The sequence below is a fragment of the Parambassis ranga genome, chromosome 7, assembly GCF_900634625.1.
Source record: "Parambassis ranga chromosome 7, fParRan2.1, whole genome shotgun sequence".
NCBI classification, from domain to species: Eukaryota; Metazoa; Chordata; class Actinopteri; family Ambassidae; genus Parambassis; species Parambassis ranga.
The window spans coordinates 7731693-7753711 of NC_041028.1; the positions used below are offsets into that span (position 1 = coordinate 7731693).

The 22019-nt window shown below is 41.3% G+C and overlaps 1 protein-coding gene across 3 annotated transcripts in view; it reads left to right on the forward strand.

Annotated features, from left to right (window-relative positions):
- The first annotated feature begins 8239 nt into the window (after positions 1 to 8239).
- Positions 8240 to 22019, forward strand: part of kcnd3 (potassium voltage-gated channel, Shal-related subfamily, member 3) — an 80743-nt gene continuing 66963 nt past the window's right edge. Inside the window, exons 1-3 of one of the 3 annotated variants that reach the window (XM_028410915.1) lie at positions 8240 to 8346; positions 8461 to 8547; positions 9294 to 10473. In XM_028410915.1, coding sequence (XP_028266716.1) covers positions 9371 to 10473 — 1103 coding nt within the window. In that variant the 5' untranslated portion in view covers positions 8240 to 8346; positions 8461 to 8547; positions 9294 to 9370. The remainder of the gene's footprint in view (positions 8347 to 8460; positions 8548 to 9293; positions 10474 to 22019) is intronic. The other 2 variants (XM_028410916.1, XM_028410917.1) reach the window with 2 other exon arrangements.

Consider the following 22019-nt stretch of genomic DNA (forward strand, 5'->3'; position numbering starts at 1 on the left):
TAAGGTTACTGTCTGTAAGTGGAGCAATACATCCAAATGCAATTCAATATTACAGAGGCCGCAGCAGAAAGCCACATTAAAAGTGAACCAGTATTCCTTTTCCCTCAGGTCTGAAGGAGGGCCACAAATAGAACCAGTCCCTACTGAACCACTGTGACCCAGACACACCTGAGGCAGCCCTTAGCCAATCAGCAGACAGGACACATGTCACACATGGACGTAGATGGCCAGACACAAAGAAAAATAGGTCACATGCAACAGTGATGTACTGATCTATCTATCTATCTATCTAGAAGCATTTGGATGACAACAGCAAAGGCACAGTGGGTTTATATCTTTAAAAAAGAGACTGTCCTGGACTTTGATTGATAGATTTTGACATTGACATTGTCCTCTCCATTAAAGTGTAAAAATTACTCAGAATCCTTCTACAAAAATAGAATCATTCTCCCTCGCCAGTATTCCCACTTGAATTCCCCATACTGCCTGTAATGTATTCATTAGTCCGCAGATCACTCGTGGCAGGGTTGTGTTCCGCCATATTAGCTATGTATAGAAAATAATGAGTGATGCATATGCAGAGGGAGAGTAGAAATCTCAAAGCGACGTATAAAAAAAATGAAACTGCACAAACGCAAAAAACACACATTACTGCCACATGCATGCACACACTTGAATAATTCATTTTAGTCCATGCATGACATTTATGTATAAAAGGCCCCATATATGTAAACAGACATTTATGTGGTACTCACATCGTATGTAACACTCCCATGTTGTAAACACAGAAAACAGAGATTCTTTTTTGGCCAGCGTTGCCGTGGTTACTGCATAAGCAGTGGCCTCTTCCCTGTCTCCTCTATCTAAAAGTGACAGCGTGATCAGTGGCAAGCCTCTCACACGCCACAACCTCACACTATTACTCTGTCTGCTGCTATCCTTAACAGTCATCAGTATCTCTCCTTTACTACAAAGGGACAGCCAGCTCTCCCGGTGTTACATTTGATTTTGTCAAAGTCACTCGCCACAGCATGGCAAACCTGGTGAGAGGCTACATCCACAGTGGCAGAGGGCTTTTTTCAGTGTAGGGAGGGCTGCTTTTAAACTGTTATCATCATAACTACTGAGAGGTAAAGTGAATGATTATCATGGCGCCTGTAAGTGGGTAGTAGTAGCAAACATTTTATCCTCAAAATTAATGTGTTTGACAGAAAAATGAAAAAAACGTAAGGACCAAAGTGACTGGGCCGAGCTGTGATGCCTAAATGACTGAGTTATAGAGAATCTCCAAAACTACAGTCTGCAGTGGTCAATACGTACCAAAAGTGGACCAAGGGTCATTGATTTATGTGGTGAGCTAATCTGGCTGGATATATATGTGTTCTCTATAGGGTTAAAAACAAAACCAAGACATACTTGAAAATATTTCATGTCTCTGGTCACAGAAAATATCTGTAAATATTACACAAAATTTTTTTTCAAGTGGTTTCCTTTGCCCTCACAGGATTCACCAAACAGAACCCCAGTTGTGTGTGGTCTCATGTGAAGTGTGGACAAGCGTATTCCGTTTCTATTTTTCTTTTTCTCATTATATGCTGAAAAAGTGGCATAATCACAGAAAAGCAGGTCCAAGTTCAGGTTTAAGCAACTTGGTTAATAATTATATATTTACAGCAAAGGCCCAAGCGTAGACGACAACTGATTTGTTGTCTGCAGGATTTGAGTTTTATTCTCACTTTCCTTGATGAATTTGTTAATAAAAGGCCAGGAGGCAGCAACTGTTCTACCAGACGGACCTGCCCTGATTAGTGCTGTGCACCCTTATTAACCTTCAGTGATTACTTCTCATCATCACCATTAGGATGCAGTGAAGTTCCCAGTACTTAAGTAATCATCCAGGAAGATTCCAAACTCCTAATACAAATGAAAAAGAAGACTGCCCCCAGTGAAAAGAGGTTGTTTTAATTAGGAAAGTGGCTGTTTTGTGATAAACAAGACATAATAACTGTCTGGCCTGGCAAAAGCTTAAAAGACAGACTGAGAAGAGGCCACTTTTTCCCCTGTTTTTCCCTTGTCTTTGTTTGATGGATTTCCTCTGCAGAACATCTGCAAAGTGATTTGTGTGATTCTTGATATCTGCTTTGTTTGATTGTGTACGTTGCATAATTAGATGCACAGGAGCCACTGAAATGAGGAGTGAACGCTCCATTAATCTCACTTAGAAGCATTAGAGGAGTCACAAAGACTGGGGAAAGGAGACGAATGGAGAAACATAATTTTCTTTTCACCTTGGAGTAAATCTTGTGTGTTGAAGGTGACGGTGTCTGTCATGACTACTTTGAAATTAAAAACAATCTGGCCAATACAAAGGTTGCAGCCTATTACATAAACTGACTGTAGCACCAAAGGCCCTTTTTTGTAAAATGTCAGAGATTTTTATATTATAAAGTCAAACCATGTGTGGAAGAGACGAAGACTAAGAAATGTTTATGCTTTTAAAATCTATGTTTGACATGTCTAAGTGTTACAAGAATTTGCTTCTGCCTGCTGGTCATCACGGAAGTCACAGACCTCTTTGTGCATTCCTTGCTGCATTGCTCTGTTGCTCAGGTTGGTTTTGTTCTTAGGGCGGACAGGCTTCTGCCTCGGTGTGTTAGTAGGAGATGTAATATTGAAGATATCACAGCTGACTGACTGTATGCCGAACAATACAGTGTAAAACAGAATCAATGTTTATTGATGAAGGCTGCGATGTTACATGCTAAATGTTAGGTCCTAAAATCAGAGCTCCTGTATTGTGCCAGCACCACTTGAATGTTATAAATTACATATACATTTACCATCAAGGCATTTGTGTGAATGATCTGTGAAACGTGTTTAGATTGAAGCTAGAAAAATCATCCTGTGACTTTCATTCCTGGCCTTGTAAAGTAAAGTATGCTGTCGTATGGATGTGTGTGTTACACTCAGTGTGTCCCTCTGGCTCCCTGTTCAACACTGACAGTGACTGATTAAAGGAAAAGTGTGTCTGTTCAATGTACAGTTGAGATGGTGGTAAGGCAAAGACGTGCACTTGGTGCTGCGGTTATAATTCTTCATGGAAGACTCTGAAGTAAGTCTGCTGTCATCAAGTGATGCTTTTCAGTCTGAGAAACTACAGGAGGCAATGGTTAAAAGTGCATCCCAAAACAGGAAATATTTCCTGTATTATGCACAAATCAGTTCTGTTTTAAACATGTGGGTGATTTGTTACAGTAATGTTTTCTGTTCATAGGACCAATAAATTTAATTAAATGTGGGGTTCCTATCACCTGTAAGGGAGCACTTGCCAGCCTGCCATGCAACGTCCAATCAATCACAACTAAGTAGGAAGAGACCCCATTTAGATTCGGGGCAAAGACTTCACCACGTAGCCCAGTTGAGCTGCACCTGCCAGGTGCTGAAGAGGCTCCTCTAGAGAAAGGAAATGAGGTCTTAATGTGCATCAGTGTTGAAGCAAAACTATGGAACCTGTTTGCCTCCAAAATGTATTTCCAAAATCACTCTGAGGGTAGGCTACATCAACTTCGGGTAGATATCCGTACTTAAAAAGGACTACAAAATGTCCCTACTTTGCGGCATACGTCACATCCGCACATGCAGTTAGCAGCAAAGTTCAAAGTCATGGCTGAAGCAGCAAGTGTTAATAATGAGTGAGGAGTCCATACTTTAAATCCACTTCATTTATTTGGAACTTGTGGCAACCAAACTGAACCCGCAGTCAGAGAGAGCAAATCAATGAATCTGTTACCGCGGGTGACATACGCGACAGAACGACAGACTACTGAGCATGCGCACATCCTAGAGGTACGATGTCTGTGGGAGGACACAGTGTGCAAACACAAACACAAACAATCACTCGAATGATCTATAAAAAGGATAAATGTGATGTCTGTGGAGACGAAGAAAAGAAAAGGGGAAGGAGATAAAACAAGAGGAGAGGAGGGAAGCCCGACTGATGGTAACCTGGCGCTGTTACTGTTGAACCAGTAAGTGAAGTTGATTGCTTGCGGGAAGCTAACATGCTAGGTAGTTCTGACTAAATGTCTCAGCACACAGCTCCAGCAGGAGTTTACCAGTGTTCTTGGCTGCTAGTCAACAAATGTGTGTGTAGAAAAAGTTTATGACAGTTGTAGCAGACAACAGTGTTCATCAGACTGTAGAGGGACCTTTTTGTTTTCTTGCTTTAGATTGTACATATATGTGATGTAAAGGTGCCTACACTCAACAGTTATATAGGCTAAGAGCCATAATGATAATGTATTTTAAATCTCGTACTAAATTCATTATGATGCACTCATGAAACTCTCATTGAACAGCACGTAATGCTCTGTGAGCAAAACTACACAATCAATTAAAGATGCTCCTTCATTTTGCAGTCAGTACATTTCTGTGCACACTTTTACCTTCAATAATACAATATTCCAGATGTGACAATGGTTATATAAATAGCATAATCCATTTTGATCTTCTGAATCAGACATTTTTACAAGGGTAGTTGACTTAGACATAGTCACACCCTTTATTACATATAAATCATGAAATTAATTAGAAAAAAGTGTTGCTTTCATGAGGCACTAATAAAAAAATAAACCTAATTATACTACTTATTCTTCAGCTCCATTTGTCACCCAAAAATTGTTTTATAATTAGTTATGTAGTGATATAATTAATATTCTTAATCAGAGGATATATAAGCCTGTTTCATTGACAGGCTGTTCCAATGAGCAGTTTAAAATGAGCACCTAACTGGCATGTGAATTGGAAAATGTATAGATGGCACTTTATATTTTCTACTCTTTTGGGAGATACTTCGCTAAGATACCAATCATAACAAATCTCTGCCACATACTAATGTCAGGTCTGCATAAGCGTTCGGGTTTATGTTGCTTGATTTTCTGTGAGAGTCGGTGCATGTCTAGAATATCAACAGCCTTTTTACACCTCTGATAGCTCTGCCCTGAGGAGGAGGATGAAAGAGAAAATTGGGAGTGGAGTCAGAGGTGAGTTCAGGGCTTTTCTCTCAGCATGCCCATCTGAGGCTAAAACTATCCTCCTGCCTGATTGCAAATCCACTGCTGGCTGGTTAACACAGGCATTAGCCAAGTGGATTTAATTTGATATTATTAGCAACATAGATTCCTACTTGAATAACAAGTTATAAGGCCACAGTGCTACCTTCCTGAAATGATGACAGTCGAATCAGAAGTTGATATGAAACAGTGTCTGGCATCACTGCTGCCCTGGTCTCAGTTTGGACATCAGACAAAAGCATGACATTTTACAGGTTTGGAACGTGTTGCAGGATCCGCTGTCTTTTTTTTTAATGCTGGAATCAAGCCAAGAGCACATCTATAGCCTCTTCTGTGCCACTGAATGCCTTTCTGAACAGTAGACAGAGGGGTTGCCAATTCATTGTTTGGCACACAGAGGATAAACTCCACCACAGTCGGAGAGTAAATCCCCCAAGGAAGATTTCAGATACCTAATGGGGATTACACAAACGAAGTAGGCAGTTTGTGGGAAATTAATGAATAATTGAACTCAAGGAAGCCAGAAAACAAACAAACGCACAACAAGGGAAATGTCCAAACAAACGCCTCTGAGTTTACTCATGTGATGAGGTGCATACAGGCGAGATGAAGAGGATGTGCCTTTGAATAATACAGCTGTTTATTTAACTAATTGATGCATGTGAAACTGTGTGCAATAGTGCAATAGTGTGGTTGTGTGTGTGGGGTGGCCATCAATAGTAGTATCAGGGTGAGAGTAATAATTGATTGTCACCTTAACCTCAATTTATCTATTAATCACTCAGATTAGAACTGTTGCTCTCAACAAGAGACATTTAAGTTACACAGAGAACAACAGGACACACATTCTCAAACACCTGTATCTGCCACCATTCTTTACAGAAAACTGAGGATAAACATACATTTTATTCAGTGCGGCAATTCAGGATCAGCACACCTGTTGAACGTATGTCTGTTTATGCACTTTACATGTATTAAACACTGATTAGAGGAGATAGATATTTCCTAAAATGCTAAAGAAAAGGCCCTAGGCAGAAGTTGTCCATCCCAGTTTTCTGTCATATGATGGATGTCCCTATTAAAGATAAAAGTTTAAAGTGAAGGACGTGATGTGCTGCTCAGAGAGCCATTTTAACCCTTTAGAGCTGCTGTAATGGAGTCCTAGAATACCTGTGAATCCCTTGGGATGATTTTTCATTGATTTCATCCATTGCCCCCCTAAGGACATAACTCTTAAACAAATCTGTTTACTTACCGAATCCTGAGATTTTGCCATTGAAACATTGCTTGAGGCACTGCTGGGCAGCAAAGATTTAGAATTTTAATGTCAATGTTGTGTCTTCAGATAATTACAGGGTGCATTTGACCATGAAATTCAACCCACCTTGTTATTCAGTGACATTTGAATTATTGGAATCGCTCACAGACTCATTGGTTGAAAAGGCCAGCGTGTCTGTGTGTTTTTAGTTGGTGTAAGAGTGTGTGTGTGTGTGTATGGGTGGGTTTTCTTGATATTTTTTCTTGCGACAGCCAGTCCTCCCAGGAGTGAGTGTATTTCTCACAAGGTGAGGTCATTATGGTCATTTTATATTTTACCAAGGGGCCAGTTTACGGTCAGGGACTTAATTGAGTCAAGAAAAGGAGCTCCTAAAGAGAGCAATACAAGGACACAGAGACATAAACACACATGACCGTGTGTAGAGCTGTGTCTAAATAATGATCACTGGCAATTTGTCATCTTCAAACAAGGGTCTATAAAATTCACAGGGTGACTTTATGGTGAGTAATATACAGGGTTGTGTGTGCAGAATTATTAATTTTTCATGCCATGTATATCCATTGCCATAATGAGATAAGCAGATGTGCTGCAGTCTGCATGCGAGCTGTGACCCCTGACTTAGTATTGATATTCTGGTGGACTATCAGCAGTATGGGATCCCTGTTGACTCAATTAGGTCTGCATATTGTTCAGCAAAGCATTGACTAATCTATGGACATTAACATTGTCTTGAGTGTGAATATGCATCAATATATACTGTATTTCTATATATTTATGAGAGCTAATATGTTAGCATGTTGTTCAAATCACAGGCTTGACTGACACATTTCAGTCGCTGCAAAAGTCAAAGAGGATTGACTCCCCAATGTCGGTCAGAATCTTAACTAACCCAGCTCTGCTTAAAGGATAGACTCTACACCAGCTTCTCTGTACTGCTTGGTGTAATAGAACAAGCTGAGCAAGCCAGAGTGTTATAGTTCAGAGAAATGTGCTCACTGTATGTCCTGCACCTGCTTGTTTTCAGGGCAGACATTGATTGCTCTGAGAGCTTTTCCACTGAAGCTCCTTTGTTTGTCTTTGCTTTCATGAGTAAAGTTACATGTGGTGATGATTACCAGACGCTGTAGACACCCAGGCCCCCAGAAAAGAATGCAAACAGAAGGCATCGAGGCCTGAGATATCCTGTAACTCTGCAGACGGATGAGATACAGAGAAAATATACTTTATGTCCTTTAAATTGTAGCTTTCTGACTAGTAGAATAAACAGTCTTTGGTTTGCTGAAGCTCGTGGTCACATTAATATATCTGCTATAGTGTTTCTGCAGAGAGTCATTTATCTGTTACTATATGTTTCTGTAGTTCTTTATAGTAAAGATCTTCATGGATCAGCCCGATCCAGAAAAACCAGGGCCAACAAATATACTGTCTTATATTTGTTGGATTGTTGAATAGGGTGGATATTGTGTGTTTCGACAGACATATTTTAAACGTGCTTTACATTCATATAATACTCCTCACTTCTTAAATTAGTCTATATAAACAGATTGTTTTTGTCCCCTAGCAGAAAGAAAACAGTTGTTGTAGCTTTAAGACAAAGGTGATCTTCTTTCAGGGGCCCTTTGAACTCTTAGCTACGCCCCTGCTGCTGGGAAGAGTTCTGACTGATAACAGAATTTTGGCTCAACAGATCACTAAAGTATAACAGTTGGATAATGCGTAAAACATAGTTTTTTCCTGCTCATGGTCCTGAGTTCCCAGAAATGCAGTTTTAATTCGCAATGCGCCCTGCGCAGAGAGAGAGGGGGAGAGAAAGAGAGAGAGAGAGAGAGAGAGAGAGAGAGCGCTCCTCCTCCTCTTCCTCCTCCTCGTCCCCCTCCCCCTCATCCGTCTCTTCCCACCACTCATCCCGAAAAGCCAAGGTAAGACGGTCCTCACGGCGGAGACCTCTCATCATTTCTCCCTCCACATAATGGGAACTGAATGTAAGCAGCTGTGGTACGTCCGTCGCCGGTACTTTTTCGCCTCCACCTCGGCTGTAGCGTCTGTCTGCCGTGCTTCTCCTCTTCGCTAAATAACTTCTTTCACGGTGTTGTGTTTTTTTTTTCTCAGACACGCTTCCAGAAACCAAACCGACGACTTGTAACTAAACTGCTGTGAAAGAAGGTCGCGTTTCTTTGGATGGAGAATTTGGAATCGGTGAGTTGTCTTATCGATCACGACACAAACCTGTTCGGTAAATTAGAGGCAGTCGCTCCAGCTTGGTGTGTGTTCGGGTTTGTCTTTTACAGTGACTCAAAATGCTGCTTTTAGAATCGGGGACACTTCTAAATTTATTTGGGAATTTGATCCGAATAGTCTTCGTTACTCTTGATTTAAAATAAACATGCACCTGCTGGTTTCCACTTGGAACTCAACAGGTTTTTGAATCGCCTGTATCCCGAATAAAGGGACCATTGAGACAACCAGTGACTTTTTAAGAGTATGAGCACTTTTGAATGCGGTTGTATTTGCTGCCTTGCTTGTCAGTTTTTTAGACCTGTGAGATGCAGTGACGTGTGCTTCTGAGAAGGATGCTTCTTATCAGTAACTTAATAGACAGGAACAGGGAGAGATAGCCTTGAAGTAATTTTAAGGAAGGTGATGCTTATTGGAGAAGCAGTATGGCCTGTAATCACATCGACACTTGCTGTATCGAATAATGTGTGCATAAAAGTTTCTCAGCTAAGTGTACAGATAGATTTCATTTCCATTATTGATACTTTTTTGTTATCTCAGCAGCCAGCAGTTGTATTTTGTCTTTTTCTTCAATGACTCTTTTCCTTATCATTCAAGTAGATCCTCTTTTCTCCATCTTTTCATTGACTGATCTTACTCTTCTTCCCTGTCACGATCATAACAGCACACCTATCTTTACAGACTCCCTCCCTCTCTTCCCATTTCAGATGGTGAATGAGCTGAAGTCAAGCTGGTTGTGAAGGTGCTGGACTTGTTCTCCCCTACGCCCCAAGCCGGACACAGCATGGCGGCGGGAGTAGCGGCATGGCTTCCCTTTGCTCGGGCAGCAGCCATCGGCTGGATGCCCGTGGCCAATTTGCCCATGCCAGTGGCCCCCACTGACAAGAACAAGAGGCAAGATGAGCTTATCATTCTAAACGTCAGCGGACGACGCTTCCAGACTTGGAGGAACACACTGGACCGCTACCCAGACACACTGCTGGGCAGCTCTGAGAAGGAGTTCTTCTACAATGAGGAAACCAAAGAGTACTTCTTCGACCGGGACCCTGACGTGTTCCGAAGCGTGCTCAACTTCTACCGCACAGGCAAGCTTCACTATCCTCGCTATGAGTGCATCTCCTCATATGACGAGGAGCTAGCTTTCTTTGGTATTGTCCCGGAGATCATCGGTGACTGCTGCTATGAAGAGTACAAGGACAGGAAGAGGGAGAACGCAGAGCGTCTGATGGATGACCAGGAGGACAACAAGGATGCTAAGCTGCCCAACATGACCTTCAGGGAGACCATGTGGCGGGCTTTCGAGAACCCTCACACTTCCACCATGGCCCTTGTCTTCTACTACGTAACTGGCTTCTTCATTGCTGTCTCTGTCATCACCAACGTGGTTGAGACGGTGCCCTGTGGCTCAGCCCCCAATCAGAAGGAAGTGCCATGTGGCGAGCGCTACACTGTGGCCTTTTTCTGCATGGACACGGCCTGTGTCATGATCTTTACTGTGGAGTACCTGATGCGCTTGTTTGCTGCGCCCAGCCGCTACCGATTCATGAGATCTGTCATGAGCATCATTGACGTGGTGGCCATCTTACCCTACTACATCGGACTGGTGATGACTGACAATGAGGATGTGAGTGGCGCTTTTGTGACACTCCGTGTTTTCCGCGTGTTCCGCATCTTTAAGTTCTCCCGTCACTCGCAGGGCCTGCGCATCCTTGGTTACACACTGAAGAGCTGTGCCTCGGAGCTGGGCTTCCTGCTCTTCTCCCTCACTATGGCCATAATTATCTTTGCTACTGTCATGTTCTACGCAGAGAAGGGTTCAAGCTCCAGCAAATTCACCAGCATCCCAGCCTCCTTCTGGTACACCATCGTTACTATGACAACACTCGGGTAAGAGCACAGCAGACACCTCTTTTATCTGGTTGTGAGCGTTGTGCGTGTGTGTGTGTGTGAATTTGTTAGCGTGTGTATTTGCAGCATTTGTGTGTAAGAAAATGTTTGATTATGATTTGACTTGATATGTGTGTCTGACTTTGTGGCCCCAAAACCTACAGCTGTTTCAGAAGTCGGTGTCCTGCTTTCCTTAATATCTTTTACAAACTTTATGCATAATGATAGGAAACTACAGAGAAAAGGGCACTTTTCAGCAGACAGTGCCCAGTGTGTTTTTCACTGACGGTATTCTTTTGGGGGAAGAGCAGCCATCAAGATGTTCTTTCTCTCAGTAATGACTGTGCCATCGCTCGCCCTTTATACATCACTGATAAGAAGGAACGAGAGAGGGAGAGAGAGAGAAATGGAAAGTTGAAAGCATCTTAGTGAAACAAAACATTACAAATGGAGAAACAGATTACACCATTGCTTCCCTCTCTAAGTTGCCCTGTGGTTAGCAGCAAGGCACTTTCTGAATGAACTGAAACAGTGGCTTTGCATGACGTGAGTCCTCCTCCTCCTCCTTAACTCACTCTTTCTGTGTTAATAGTTGCTAGCCTTGAAGGGCCTTTTTGAACCACTGATTCAATAATTTGTGGATAATGAGCAGTGATAATTTTTATTATTAAAATGCAATTTTAAAAGGCATACATATGTTCCATTAATCACCGAATGCCTGATTAACCTGGAGCCCAGGGCTGTTGTTATATTGTTCCATTTCACACAGTCATGAATTGGCTTTGATTGAGCTTTACGACAGGAACATGTGGAGCTTTTTGTTATGTCGATTTGTTTTGTCTGCTAACCGGTATTTCTTCATTTTTATGTCATCACGTCTTTACACCACTAATTTTATGGCAGTGAGGGGAACCACACATCCACCATTAATTTTACAGAGCACACACACAAAGTTATATGATGCGGCACTATTAGGCCTAATGGTAATGTGTTTTATGACTGTCCCCTGTTGTGGATGTGTGAGTCAGACTGAAAGGCTGACAAATTGCTGCATCCTGCTAAATGTCAGAGTCATGGAGGCCATAAATGGCTCTGAGCTCATTGCTGTGACACACTTGGCACCCTGTCATTGTACCGTGCCATTCACAACCTGCCCAGAAGATCTGGTGTTGTGCAGACATTTGATTCTAGATCAGTTGTTTGTTCTGCAAAATACTCTTGACATTCTCTGCTCTGCTCGTCATGTAGGGCCCACACTCTCGCACTATGCCTGTCTCTCTTCCTACCTGAGATGCTAGAGATACTCCTGTTGCTTTTACAGTAGGATTGGAGTGTGTGTGTGTGTTAAGAGGGGGGTAGTTGTTGAGCTTGGCCTCATCAATAAAGCAGGGGCCAGAAGTGGGTGTCAGAGTGACTAATGATGTGGCCCACTGCATCTGCTGACTAATGTAAACCTGCCTGACATTCTGCTCTCTGCTCACAGTTTACATCATAAACACACTAACCATAGACTGTTTTATATTTATGCATTTGGGCATAAAGACAAATACTGGGAAGTATTATCTTAGCATGTGTGTGTCAGGAGTTTTTCATAGGGTCAGCCAATATATGAATCATATTTAGTTTTGTTCTTTTCTGCACTAAACTGTGTTGAAATCGGTAGAAAATATCTCGCCTGCTCTGCAGAAATGTACACTCATCTTTGCAGAACGACAGCCAGTTCCCACAGATGATGTAATCCTTGACTTCTTGTCTCTGTCTAGGTGCCTTAGGGCCTATAGTTGTGCTCTTGAGTATCTTTTTCTTTGTTCTCCTCACCGAGACACTCATATCATCTGCACTCTCATATTTAATTTGTTGCTGACTTGTGAGCTTTAAGCATTTGTCTGTGTTTTCACTTCAGTTGGTGTGCATATACCTGCAGTAAGTCCGCCTGTTTCGGTTCTATTGCATATGTGCATTAGCACTATGCCACATAGCCACAAGCGTACCTTACCTGTGTCACTCAGTATGCAGCCTTGCCTGCTGTGGCTTTTTGAGTGTTTTGTTTATAATCCAGCCACAGTCAGAATCCATAATTCCCCCTGTCAACAATAGCCAATGAAATACCTGGTAAGTAGCTTTTTGGAACACAGCTCCACTTTTTTCAGAAATGAAAGGTTTTTTTAATTATACTTCTATGTCAGAAGAAAATGGGAATGGAGACTGAGAGTAGACAAAATTAACACGAGGCATCTGTTTATTTTATTTGTTGTTAATTAGTGCAAAACAGTTACCTTAATAGAAAGAGAATTTTCTAAAGTGGAACCAAAAGGCTGTTACCTACCCCTTATCACCAACTGGACAAACAAATCATCCAAGTGAGTGTTTTAAAGCCACCAACTGCCATCCTTGGAGTCTCTCTGCAGTGAGGGCTAAAAAGCTTACCTCAAATCGTGCAAATGAGTCAGGCAGGCAGCGGGGAGGCTTTAGCTAAATCAGAGATATTTAGGCAATAGGACCTGTGGGGATTTTGTTTTTGAGGTTGTTAAACGAATTGATTTTGACCTTTGTGTGATAATAACTTGGAGCATTTGTCATATTTGGTTGAACCCGTATTATCAATGGGAGGAGACAGAAAGTGGTTGTGAGAGAAAAGTAGCAGCCGTTAAAACATCAGCCTGTCCATCCTGACTACTTTACTTAAAAAAATATAATAATAATAAAATAAAAATATTTGAGGAGCTTTGTAATGATGACTTTTTTGTGTATGTAATGTTTCATGAAACCAAGAGTAGTTCATTTTGTCATTTTTTTTTGACTTCCGATCACAGTCAGTTATATTATGTTTATTTTTCCTTCACAATGATACTGAAATATGCTAATTCAGTCACATAAGAGTAAGGTACTCTCCTACCTATATCTTATCAAACTTTTTTTACTTTACTGCACCACTTGAGAAACTCATTTTCCCCACACCGATAACATCACACACATTTAATAATTAATTTAACTGTAATATTTTCCTTTTTAAATTGCTTATTTTTCAGGCAGTAAATCAGATGAATGGGGTGTGTGAAAATCTGCCAAGAGATTTTTTTTTACTCTCTGGAGCTTGGCCCAAATTGTTTTTGCCATAAGTCTGAGTAAAAATAGGGTTCAAGGTGTCAGAGAAATGTGGGAACTTAAATTTTTAGGTAAACATTTTTTAAGGGATGGATGAGTACCAGTACCAGGTATTGATACTGGGCAGATACCTGCCTTATTTTAAAGTATCGGTGGTCATTGAAGGCTGCCGATACCAGACACCGATTCTCATGGCAAAAACATTAAGTGGAGTAGCACTCCTCACCAGAGAACTGCCGCGGTGTGACACCACGGTGAAGTGTAGAGAGTGAACGGCTCTTTAGTTCAGTAGCTTACATTCTTGATGACACAAGAAACAGGCCAGTGCGTCCTATACACAGTCCATTGCCCTGTGTTTTTCAAAATGCTTTTTAAAAATACAACTATTGTTCCGTTTATTCAACTCTGCTTAACACACACAGACAGACAGACATGCATATGTGCATGCACACACACTGACAGCTGATCCACCTGCTCCTCCTCTATGCGCAATGCCTGACGCCTATAGGCTATTAAAGGAAAAACTTCAGTTGGTTGCTGCTTTAATCTAGATGAGCATTGAGAAATATCTAATAGTATTTATGTTACTATTGTTGTCAACTTCAATTTCAATTTGGTGAGTAATTCAGGAAACATGAAATTTACCTGGCCTGCCCTGTAATGTATGAAGTTGAGGCGCGGGTAGGTCCAGGCAGGGTTCTAGTAATAATGTGTCTTGTAGCTTTAAAAATGGTCATTAGATATTATTGAGATATACATATATATATATATATATATGTATAGCCTGCTTCCAGTTTGCTAGTAGGTGGCACAGTGGCACAGTTATTTTGGCTGGAATGACAGCTCATATGCTGTGCATGTTGTGTCTTCTGGGACATGATTGTTGCCCAGAAGTAGTTGCTTTTAGAAGTTCTGTTCTTCTGAAAGGACTGTGTGTGGAGCAGCTAATAAAGCACAGTGAAAGACCTGTCTCAGCTGCAATCACAGAACCCGAGTCCACTCTCTCTTTCTCTCCCATACCCAAGTCCCCATCCCGACTAATCACAATGCAGAGTCGTTTGGAGCAGTGTCGGCTGGGAGCAGACCTGCAGAGTGAGAAGGTTACATATACACATCAGAAGTCTTAATGGTATCTGTATCAGTACTCGGTCTGAAAAAATTGGTATTGAACATCTCTACGTTTTTTAAATGGAAGAAAAAAAAGATATTCAAACTTTTGACATTTTTGGTTGACCCGTAGGTTACTATATTATGTTATGATTTGGCTACAAGAAATGAAAGACAGTTGTGAAGTCTAACCAGACAATAACCACCACTATGGACTGTACAAAGTGAGCAAGGCAGCAGAGAAATAAGCTGAAAAGTGCTATGTGTACAGGCTGACTGCTATTTGGCACACCCACCTTCAACATGCCTCATATTGAAAGCTCGTAAAAAAAACACATTGAGTCAGAATGGCTGCTGGCATCTCCAACTAGTTCAGCAATGTATGTATTCATTCCTGTAACTGACAGTCTATTTGTTGTGTATAATTATAAATTACGACATAACATTATGTATGTGCTGCTTACACAAAATGGAAACTTAACAACTAGGCATTTCAGGTTTCATGTTGAGTTTTGGCTGAGTAACCAACCAGAAATGGCTTCAAATAAATGTCTGAAACTCCCCACCAGAACTGAATGAGAGGAAAAATATCATCAATAACCAAAAAGATGTCCGGTTGCCCTCTTGGAATATTACACCCTGAATGATTTATTGTGATTGTTGCATCATGGGCACCTCTAAACATTGTGCAAACAAAACATTTTACTCTACTGTCTCACAGTCCAGCCCCTAATAATAGCAAAACATGTACTTGAGCATTTTTGTAGTATTTCTAGATTCTAGTTCTAGTATTAAAAAATTTTGGTCTCAGTATGTCGAATAACAAAATATATCAGCTGGTACAGCGTGCCATCATGTGGACTTATTAGGCTGTTCCATTGCTGAAGTATAGATAAGAACTTGAGTGTTGTGTAGTTATCATTAGCATAGCTATGCCCGAGTGTGATTAAAATCCTTATCAAACACCAGCTCCCTTTAATCATTGTGCCTCAAGGATCAATGCAATGCTCCCTGTCTCCCAGACAACCACACAAGACCTCTCATGTACATCATTGTTGCTGTGATGCAGAGGGTTTGTGTGTACATAGTGGATATATGTGCCATTTACAGTTCCATGACGTTCCTTTTGTTCACATGTGCCAGTAAATAAGGGTGTGTGTAGCTGACTGTGCTTGTTTTAAATGATCCATGTGTTTCTACAGTCTTTTCCAGGAGCCATTGTCTCCCAGCTCTGATTTATAGAGCATTTATTTCAGAGCCAACAGCTTGTGCAAAATGATGATCAATGCAGATGAGCGAGTATTGATTTGGGCAGCAGCGAGAAATGTGGCAGCCATTGTTAGTGCTGCTAATTAGAATGGGTGATGAGAGTATGACTAAAAGATGGCACCTAGTTCTGATGTCAGTGACCCTTTATCTTGGATTTATGAGAACAGTTAAGGAAGTAATTTGTCTGTGATGATTTCAGTGCAGATGTATTTAGAACTTTATTTTATCTAAGGTCAATAACTGACCTGGAGTTTGCATAATGTCAGGAGATCATTAGAGCAAGACATGCATACACTGCTGGGATTTGGGAGTGTGAATGATTTATTCTTGTGTCTGTTTTGAAGCAACAGGACAAAATTAAGTGATGGAGGATGTATATCATGGGAACATATGGATCAATTGAGTAGAAGATTTAGTGGTTTCAATTTCTGGCTTTCCTAAGAGGTCTAAGGGTTTGCACAGTCGAATTTCTCTCACATTTGATTTTTGTTTTTTTTGTGCAACAAACAGCCAATACAGGCATCTGGCAGGAATCCAACCAATTCTGCAAACTTTAAAAAACATTTAAGGGACCAGAAAGGCTTTGTAACTTCATTTTATTATCCCGGGGATTGAAATATTTCATGGTGAGTGGAACCCAATATTGCACATAACATAAAGTCATAATAAAATTGGTGTGTGCATGTGTGTGTGCATGCATGCGTGTGTGTGGTTGTGTTTAAGGTTTAGTAGGTTTGTGGCTGTAGAGTGGAAATAGTGAGTGTATCAAAAAGCTTCAGAGACATCTACATGACCATGACCCTTAAAATGATTCCTATACAACACTGACCTGTCTTTGAACTCACTTAATATTGAAATAACTCGTTGGACATGCATGTAAGCACGCACGCACGCACGCACGCACGCACACAAACAAAAGCATGAAAGGGGACTTCCCAGCTGGCATTCTCCATCAGAATCTATTGTCAAGCTTTTTTGGTTTGTGCTTTGGAACGTCATAACTAAGAATCAATCAGAATATGTGTATCTGTTTCTCATATTCAATGTATTGAATCAATCAATTTAACAGAGCTCCTTTTCTCCTGTTACTATGTAGCTCACCGTACCACTGAATAGACACATTTTTGCTGTGTCTATCTACAAATTTGTAGTTTTTATTTGATACCTGTAATGCCTGACATAAAAAAGCTTTATGGGCCTGAGACCCAATTCTATTCTATGGTAGTCAAAAAATCTCTATATACTATTGGGACCATTGTCATTTGTACCACAGCATTTCAGTATTTGCTTGATGGTGTTTCTCCTGGTTGCGCTGTATTTGCAGTGCTGTGTGCTGAGCCCATTCCTCTATTCCCTCTTCACCCATAACTGTAGGCCTGCATATGGATCCAATTCCATCATCAAATTTGCTGATGACACCACAGTGATTGGCCTCATCAGCAACAATGATGAGATGGGCCTACAGGGAGGAGGTACAGCACCTGGCCACATAGTGTGCAGACAACAAACTGCTCCTTAACAACAGCCAAGACAAAAGGGGCTCATTGTGAACTTCAGGAGGGAGAGAGGAGGCACGCATGCATACACAGCATGAGGGCGGTTGAACGTGTTTCTAGCTTCAAGTTCCTGGGGACCCACATCTCAGAGGACCTTGCCTGGACCACCAACACCTCCAGCCTTTTGAAGAAGGCTCACCAGTGCCTCTTTATCCTGAGAACACTGAAAAAACACCAACTGACTTCAGCCATCCTGGTGAACGTTTACCCATGTGCTGTTGAGCATATTCTGACCAGCTGTGTCACAGTCTGGTTTGGGAACTGCTCGGATGCGGAAAAGGAAGTGCTACAGTGGGTGGTGAAAACCGCTCAGCACATCACAGGGACTCCACTTCCAGCCCTTGAGGACGTCCAGAGGAATTGCTGTCTGCGTCAGGCTCGCAGCATTCTCAAGGTCTCCTTCCACCCTGCTCATGGACTGTTTGCACTCTTGCCATCTGGCAGGCGCTTCAGGAGCCTCAAGACCAGGATCAGCAGGCTGAGGAACAGCTTCTTCCCCAGGGCTGTCTATGTTCTGAACTCAGCCCCCCCACTAACACCCTCACCCTTCACCACACCCCATTACACCACCTTAACCTGACTATGTACTGAATGTTGCACTAGTTCTTCTACTTCACTCGCTGTATGCACTATATGTCATAGTTTCCACCTACACTCAATGCAGATATCCATCTGTATAGTAGGTTCATAGTACCTAAAACTCTGTTTATTATGACAACAATCTATCATGTTTGTAGTACATCTGTAGCATAGACACCTGTACATACTGTAGATCTACTGTATATCATGCACTTACTGCTAATTTGACTTTTATTTCGAACTGTTCCACAAACAAAACCACTCTGATCTGACTGAAACTTGGTGGCAGCAGCCCTCTGACCCGTCCTTACCAGTACAGAAAAAGCAAAAGCAAAGATGTTGGACAGAAATGTCAGTCCATTTTCACCTTTTTCACCCTGGTCCCCTGGGTTTGGCTCTCATTGTGTTTGCTTGGATGAAAATTTTGTTTTAGTGCAGGCATTAATTGCACATTGCACACGCACAATATTTTAACAAAATCATTAAAATTATATCTGTAAATTTGTTCACATATGTGTAACCTTTATCTTTAATGTACCAGCGTATGTTAAATCTTTTATCATCGGCATTTACAGCCTGACAGGGCTACAGAACCACAGACCTATAGTTCTTGTTTCTCTTTGGCCACCACCACCTATTTTCTGCTCTTATTTCCCCCTGAAATGATGTGTATCCATCAAGCTGTGCCTGCATGGCTTCACTGTTGTGTTTATGTCAAACTGTGAAGGCATATTTTCATATGTGTCATATGTTCTGTTCTGAAAATCAGTGTACCTTGCTAAAGTAATTATGTGCTTCCACACCTAGTATAGCTGTTGAAAGTTGACTACACTGGGCTTGTTATAAAGGCAGAAAAATCAAAAGTAATTTTCCAGGTCTGTGGTCTCTAAGTACACTGCAATAACTCACAGTATATTCATGTTTCCACTCAAGCCAGTAAATGTAACTTACAATTGCCTCAATTACCGACGGGGACACTGTGTGTACTGTGATGCAACAGAGCACAGGAGAACAGATTGCAAATCTAAACTGTGTGTTTACATTAACCCTGAGGGGTCGTTTCAGTTTATACACCATCATGTGCCATGGCTGTAGCATACATACTGTGATGGCTTAGGCTGCAGTGGCTTAAATCAAGAAAACTCAACCGAACACCATCAGTCCGAACACCTAATAATTTAAAAATTGATGGCCAAAGGTCAAGGTAACAGTGGTTGCAATAGCTGTCCTGATGATGATAATGCTTGATGAAAATGTGTAGATCACTGCAGCCATTCATCCTTTGCAGGCCTTGAAAATTGAGTCAATCATTCTAAAAGATGTTGAGATATTTCTGCCCAAACTAAAATACTGAACTGATGGACTGTCATACTTGCTTTGTCATTGACACACTGCTGGCAAGATTGACATTTCTCGTGTTAAGCAGCAAAGACTGCTGCAAACAGATCTGTGCACTCTAAGTAAATGAGACTAGACTCTATGGATAAAACAAGAAATTGACTCACTAGTTGAGTTGGAACCTGCTGCTTGTGTTTTTGTTTTTGAGGTCCAACATTACACCCTGGTCTGTCATCCCAACTCTTTTCAGCCCTGCTGTATCTTCATTCAGACTCCTGTGTCTTGTTGTTGGTATATATTTTATCATCTTTTCATGAAGAGTTCTGGATAGTTGCCCATTTTTTGAAAAGCTATATTGAGCACTAAGCCTCTCAAAGCTTTTGTAAAAATGCATTTACCTGGCCACCTGTCAACAAAGATGGAGGGGGTTGGGGGGTGGGCAGGGCCAATGTGACTGTGAAGGGTAATTTACAGGGAGGGTCTTTCAGCAAGGTATTTCAAGCATTTACTTTGCTTTGCCATCCTCTTATCATCATTGACGTGCCATGCATGCAAATGCAGTCCGATCATAGGACACAGTGTCCTCACTAACGTAATCTTGACTAACTGAGCAAAAGTGATTGGAGTGATGCTCAAGGTGTTGAAAGGTGTTGCAGCAGGAAAACTGTACATCAGACGTGTGAACATTTTATTATAGAAATCCTCCCCCTCCCTGTCTGTCTGCCTTTCACCGTGTGTCACAGCTGCTTGCCTTCAGCCATAGTCCTTCCAAACCTACTACACTTGTGCCCTCTCCCCTTCAATTAGCAGCAGGCTCTGAGTGAGGAGCATGAAAGTGAGTCGTGATTATCAGTTTCCAGGGTGTTTAGAGGTATCCAGGACAGCTGAAGGTCTTTGCCCATATCTACCTGTGAAACCCCTCCAACTGTTTCCAGCAATGTTTAGACATTTTGTTCATGACACATGAGTGATGGCCTTGTTCCATCTTGACATTTTTCTAATTGGTGGTAACACAGTTTCTGTTGTTTTGTTTACATTGTAAGCCAGCTGGATTATCACAAGATTCATGAAATAACTCCAATGACAGCCCATCTTGCTTATCTTCAAGCTATGCACTGCTGTGTCCCAGATGGACTATCGGTATTTAGGGGCACATTTTAGACAAAGGTGACAAGGTGAGGAGTGATCGATGAGTTAAAAACAGCCTGTGCCTCAGCATCTCAGCCACAGCTGTATTTTTTCTTTTACTGCTAATTGATAAAGGTTACAATGTCAAATCAAGATGATGACATGGCATCTGCCTTAAGGCTGGTTTGCACTGTGCAATTTTTGGCCCATTTTGAGATGATTTTTCACTCGTGAAATGAATTTGGGGATTGGTCTGAGTTTCAGCTTAACAGTGTGTCGTGCATCGTGTAGTATACATGAGGTAACAAGAAGCGATTAACACCTCATGATTAGCTCAGAAGATCAAACCTGTTTGAAATCCTGGTCACCCCTCGTGAGGGTATCGTACTGTTGAAGCAGTGCAGTGAAGTGTAGTAGCAAGTAAGCAAGACAGAGTAGCATGGCAGAGTAGCAGGACGAAGCAGCATGGTGAAGCAGTGTAATAAATTTAGATTTAATATAATGTAAATTTTGCACAGAATGGCAGGAATTACAAAGGAAGCATGTTTCTCTTTGGTGAGCAGTCTCAAATTCTCAGGTGAAAATGGCACAAATTCACAAGGGTTCTTCTTTTTACATTGCAGTTCGATACAAGAGTCTGACGTGACGTGTATGGACGTACAGTGTGAGCAGTCAGGTTGCATCAGAGCATCGGGCTGCGTAGTGTAAGAACATAATTCGTGAGCTGCAAACTTTTAGCTCCTGCGATTTACTTGTACAGTTTGAGCAGGAGCTTTACTTTAGGATTACAAACATGGTGCTGATTACTCACCAGAGTCCATTGAACCTGTTACAAAAATAACAAAAATGTTCAATTCCATTGTTAATGTGGATTGTGTTTTTATTCAAAAAAAAAAGTACTTAACGAGCATTAAAGTACATGCGCTGGCTCTAAAGTGGTATAAATTGTAACTCCTCCTGGGTTTGATTTCACTGCATTGCATAAATAAAGGCTGATTTAAGAGGATGATTGCGCCATCACTTTGTAAAGCATTGTTATTGTCGTTTTTATCGGAGTGGCCCTTGATTTATGCGTGAGCTGTGAGCAAACAATCGAATGTAAACAATTATGGATTAGACACTATTGTGTCCACTGGGTAGACATGCTCATTACTGAGTGGATAATAGGGACTGAAGTGAATGTAAGTGATAGTTCTCCATATATGTAGGCCAAGTTATAGAAATAAATCACCTCTCATTTCCCTGTAGAGAATGTGATAAACGCTCGCTGAATGACTCTGAATAATCTTCCCAGATTCATGGCCAGGCTTTTGAACAGGTAGACATCATTGTTCTGATTTTTTATTTATTTATGTTTTTGTGCTCTAACATATATGCTCTCTCTCCCACATGCTCTGTATGTCTATATCTTTCTGAGTGTACTGTAATTCATAAACAGTGTTCTGTGCTGATTATCCAGGGTGA